At 34.4% G+C, this 5,906-nt stretch overlaps 1 protein-coding gene across 1 annotated transcript; it reads left to right on the top strand.

Moving 5' to 3' along the window:
* Window positions 1–1,204: 1,204 nt before the first annotated feature.
* LOC105180199 (probable disease resistance RPP8-like protein 4) lies at window positions 1,205–3,363 on the top strand. The gene is made up of 2 exons (XM_011103862.1): window positions 1,205–1,643; window positions 2,582–3,363. Exons 1-2 carry the CDS (start codon window positions 1,205–1,207, stop codon window positions 3,361–3,363), a joined length of 1,221 nt encoding a protein of 406 aa, XP_011102164.1.
* The last annotated feature ends 2,543 nt before the right edge of the window (window positions 3,364–5,906 follow it).

Below are 5,906 nucleotides of genomic sequence, written 5' to 3'. Positions count from 1 at the left end.
TAGAATTTAAATTAAATCTGAAAGGGATTTCTTGAACTTGTGTTATGAGTAGCCGATTCTTTTGCTTTAACTTAAATTAAAAGTGAGAATCAAGAAAGTGTGAAATATGGGAGAAAGAATCTAAAACATCCAATTTACAAGAAAAGATAAGAGGAGAAAAGAATTTGTAGCATGCGTAGAATTTGTGTCAAGTAGGAATAGAAGTTGGTATGCGCATATATAAAATGAAGGCAGTTGGTGAATTAAAAAGATCAATAACATCCATCCACTTTGCAATTAGCCGCTACTGATCCAACACATTTCTCCAGAAAATCACCCAAATACAAAGTAAAATGGTTGATTCTGTTGCAACAATTGCACTTGAAACACTTCGGGACTTATTGATTGAGGAAGCAAAGTTTCTATCGAGTGTGGGCGGTGAGGTTGAGGAAGTCCGTAGGCAGCTCAACATCATGCACTGTTTCTTGAAGGATGCTGATAGGAGGTAAGATCGGTACAATTCACAGACAGTGAAGAATTGGATCGCTGAACTTCGCGATTTGTCCATTCAAGCTGAGAATGTGCTAGAAAGATATGTCATTGAAGTGGTGTCCAGAAGAAAAGGAAAAGGCCTTAAAATGGTTCTCAAAAGATTCACTTGTATTGAGCGAGTGGTCAAGAATGCACCAAATCGGAGAAGACATTAAAGATATCAAGTCTCATATGTTCGACCTCACCAAATGGCGGTGAGGTTGAGGAAGTCCGTAGGCAGCTCAACATCATGCACTGTTTCTTGAAGGATGCTGATAGGAGGCAAGATCGGTACAATTCACAGACAGTCCGGAATTGGATCGCTGAACTTCGCGATTTGTCCATTCAAGCTGAGAATGTGCTAGAAAGATATGTCATTGAAGTGGTGTCCAGAAGAAAAGGAAAAGGCCTTAAAATGGTTCTCAAAAGATTCACTTGTATTGAGCGAGTGGTCAAGAATGCACCAAATCGGAGAAGACATTAAAGATATCAAGTCTCATATGTTCGACCTCACCAAATAGTCGGAGTCTACGAGTGTAGGAGACAACTCATCAAGATTGGTAGATGATACCGATAGGTCAAGAAGAACGTATGGGCATGAGGTTGAAAAATATTTTGTAGGAATGAAGGAGGATATTAAACAGTTAGAATCAGTTCTGACAACTGATGACAAATCAAATGGAGTGATTTCCATATGTGGCATGGGAGGATTGGGAAAGACACTCTTGCTACTAAAATTTACAATGGGGAGGCCGTGGAGCGGTGCTTCAAATATCGTGCTTGGGTTTGTGTAAGTCAGCAATTTCAACCCAAAACTACTTTCCAACGACTATTAAAGCAACTTCTTCGGAATGAAAGTGAAGAGCAAGACGAAGATACATTGGTCAGAAAGTTGTACCAAGTACAAAGAGACAGAAAATGTCTCCTAGTTTTGGACGACGTTTGGGAAGTTGATCACTGGAATTGCTTAAGGCGTGCCTTTCCCATTGCAGAGGCAGATAGCAAAGTTTTTCTCACAACCAGAAATCAAAACATTGCTTCCAGAGGATACGTCCTCAATCTCAAGTGTTTGGATGAAGATGAAGGATGGGAGCTCCTTCAAAAGATAGCATTCCCAAACAACTATTCACAAGGTTAGTTTGTAAAATTTCTTGTTTTATTTTATTGATTTTGAATCTTCTTTCTCTAGTTAGTGACAAAAGAAAAAAGAGTAATGATACTAAAGATATCATTAATAGTATATATTTAGCGAAAAAGATTATTTTGTTAAGTCTAATTTTTTTTATAGTTTTCATGATGACAAGATTGTTTGAATTTTCTTATGTAAATTTCAAGTTGATCTATATGTATAAAATGCTATTGAATAGCAATTTAAAATTTATTTCTTGATACAAAATTTGTTTAAAACGTAAAAAGAATCAAACATTTAGAAAGTCATACAAAGAAATGGATTCAACAATATAAAGTTATGCTTTCAGATTTTATTTCTATTTTTTATTTGTTGAAAGTATAGGGCGAAATTGTCTTGTTTTGATTTGTTTTAATTACTATACATATTTATAAGAAATTCAAATTTTATAATATTTTGAATTAACTTACATTCATTGATTATGTATTCAGAGATACCTACAACTGAAATAAAGTTGTTGGAAGAATATGGAAGGAAAATAGTAAAAAAATGTGGTTATTTACCATTACCCATTTCAGTTATTGGAGGAACTCTTCATCATGAAAAGGCATCAATAGAATGGAAAAATGTGTGTAGAAATCTTGATATGATACGAGATTTGAAGTGGAAACAGACAAGTTGCCGCTATATAATAGAGTTAAGTCATGCCGGCTTCATGATATGATACGAGATTTGTGTTTGTCAAAAGGAAAAAAAGAAGGATTTCTGGAGGTTATAGATAAAAACATGGGAGGAGAAGAGTCTTCAATTTGTAAAACAAATAGATTGGCTATCTATGGGTGGGAGTGGATAACGATCTTAGTTAAAGGATAGGGGAAAATAAGAACATAAGATCTTTTGTATTCAAAGATTACAAATTTGAGAATTGAAAATTGCCCAAAGGAATCGCAAAATGGAAGCTGTTGAAGCTATTGAGTCTCGAAAATAGTATTGTGAAAGAATTGCCACCATCTATATGTAAGCTACCTTGTTTGCAGACATTGAATGTGAAAAATACAATGAGATTACCTAATTGCATATACAAAATGAAGCGCTTGAGGCATCTATTTATGAAAGATGATCATGAGAGGGTTGGAGGCGAAAAATTGAAATTTGAAGGCTTGAATGAATTGGAGATGGTTGATGATATCTGGGTTGGTGATGTGGTTGATGATATCACTCATCTTCTTAAATTGCCCAAGATGGACATGGATGTCAATACGAATCGGGAAGATGGCTCAACTCTTTTCAGGAGGTTGGTGATGTGTCACTCACTACATTACTTGAGAATCACACATTATCGAGTGAGCAAATTACCAGCTTATGAAGTTCAACTATATGAAAATGTGATAGAATTGCAGCTTGTGGGTACAAGGATTGAGGAAGACCCAATGGAAATACTAGAAAAGCTTCCCATGTTAAGAGTTCTTGGCTTGTGGAGCAATCCATATGTGGGCAGAGAGATAGTTTGTCGGGCAACTGGATTTCCTGAACTCAGGGAACTTATTTTGCAAAGGTTGTTGAATTTAATGGGGTGGAGAGTGCAGAAAGGAGCAATGCTCAACCTCTCCAGTCTACTTAATGCAGAATGTAGTAAATTGAAGATGATTCCAAATGAATTGGAATTCATTAATACTCTCCAAGAACTGAGAATTATATCTATGCGAGAAGAGTTACTCATTTAGACGGCTATAACCACTATATATCTAACAAATTATATCTAACAAATTGAATAAGATCCAAAGATGATGCTGTAACCACTATATCATCAATATAGATGAGAAGCGCTAGGAGGTCAGTATTAGTCATTTTGGTGAAGAAGTAATGGTCATAAGCAGATTGCGTAAATCCAAACTCAGTGAGCTTGAGGGTGAGCTCTACATTTCATTGACGAGAGGCTTGCTTCTACCCATAAAGGGATTGACGGAGTTTGCATACGAGGCCAAGCTTGGTAGAATAACCCACAGGCAGCTCCATGTACATATATTCATCCAAACAACCGTGCAGGAAGGCGTTGTTGACGTCCATTTGCTATAAGGGCCAGCTATGGGAAGCAGCTAGTGAGAAGAACACATGCACTTGAATAAGTTTGGCAATAGAGGAGAAGTTGTCAATGTAATCCACCCTTGCAATCTGAGTAAATCCCTTTTCTACTAGACGAGCTTTATAACACTCCACAGAATCATCCACACACAACTTTGTCTTAAATACCCACAGTCATCCAATGTGTTTCTTCCCAGCTGGTAAAGGAGTGAGAACCTAGGTATGGTTATCCCAAAAGCAGTAATTTCATGTGACGCCCCAAAGATTATACATAATTGAGAGATTAATTGGTAAATTTTTATGAAACTTAGTTAATTGGTAAATAAATTATGGGCCATAATTGGAATATAATAGAACTTGAACGGTATAAATTGGAGCTCGTTATAATATTTGAGAGCAAATAATATTAATTAAGAAATTAGGAAGGACGTAATGGGTATTTTGAGAAAAGTTTAATAAAAAAAATATTATATATAATAATAATATTATGTATATAATAATATAATATATATATATAAAGTGAAGAGAGAGAGAGAGAGTGAGTGGCCACCGCCTCAACTCTCTCTCTCTCGTCTCTTTATTGCACACACACACCCATACACAATTCACACACAAATGTAAATTTTGAGAATTTCAATTATCGGCCGAAAACGAAAAATAACAGAGAAAAAAACAGAGGTAAGAATTTATATTTTAAAAAATTATAATAATTTAGATAATGATGTTGTTTAATTAGTCCGTTTATTAAATGTTGTTTATACTCAGCGATGTACTATTTAACCGGAATATTTTACGGGTTTGACTATTTAAAATAGTATCTAATTAAATATAGAATCGAATATAAAAATGATTTCGTTGGTTAATTAGATTATTAAATTCGTTAGATTTGAATATTACTATAGCTAATTTATACAATTTCATCGGAATTATTAATCAAATACACAATTCTATGTATTATTGTTCAATTAAAGATTATAATAGCGAGAAATTGATAGAAAATTCATAGAAACATTTCGAAAATTATATTTAATAAACGATATGTTAATAAAGAGAAAAAATGAAGATTTGTATTTTGGTAGAAATGAAATATTAAAGAATTATTAGAAATTGTACGAATAATATTTAATATTATATTTAAAAGAAATTACGATATTCTCGATATATTAATTGTATGTGGTATAACTCATTATAGGATACGGAGGTGAAAGGACTGGCGATTGAGTAGAAAGAAACGTTGTGAGATTGATGTAAGTAAATAATTAGTATTATCTATATATGCTTTCTGTATTTGTGGTTTTACTGTTATATGAATTTGTAGTTCGTGCTGATATTAATTTATCTGAAGTATATGAGTGATGGATGATTTGATTTGATTGACGGTATTGTGTACGTGGAATGAGAAAATACGTGGAAATATTATGTTTGTTGTTTGATGTGTTGTGGATGTCTGAAAATGAGAATATGTTAATATATTGTTTTACGTTACTAGTTGCTTACAAGAATGGTGATATGTGAAAATGAGGGAGTGGTGAAAATTGAATATAATTGTGGTGTGAATACCCCTTGATGTGTTGAAAAGCCTATAATGCGAAAATATGATATGAAAGAGCTATGTGCGATATGAAAGAGCTATGTGTGAAATGAAAGAACTATGTTCGATATGAAAGAGCTATGTGCGAAATGAAAATGCTATGCGCGAAATGAGATTGATGAGCTGGCTGTCAAGGTGGTCACTTATATTTATATAACGGTGAGATTGAGTTAGTGGAAAAAACACAATATCACCTTCCGGTAAGCAAACTAGGAAAAATGGAGTTTGGGTGGTTGTCATATTATGAGATAGTCATGTGGTATAATAAAGCTGATTATGTCGGAATTAAATTGATTGTATTCCATGCGTGTTGCTTGTTTATCTTGTTTGAGTTGTGTTTGACATGCATATATAGATAAGGCTGGTTATTTACTTACTGAGTGGCAGGGTCCTCCCTCTGCTGACATTTTCTTTCAGGAGTTGACTTTGAGGCGTCTGACTGTTGAAGACTAGGACTACGCATTATACTCAGGTAGGTCGGGCCAGTATGCTGTTTTCTCCTCTTTGTCAGTTAGAGTACAAATCACATTTTGTTGTATAGAGAGAACTTAAGCGTAGAGATTACTTATGATGGACTACTTGTGGTGTTTGATG

This window comes from Sesamum indicum, unplaced genomic scaffold (assembly GCF_000512975.1).
Source record: "Sesamum indicum cultivar Zhongzhi No. 13 unplaced genomic scaffold, S_indicum_v1.0 scaffold00396, whole genome shotgun sequence".
Taxonomy (NCBI): Eukaryota; Viridiplantae; Streptophyta; class Magnoliopsida; order Lamiales; family Pedaliaceae; genus Sesamum; species Sesamum indicum.
This window is presented reverse-complemented; position numbering and strand designations above follow the sequence as displayed.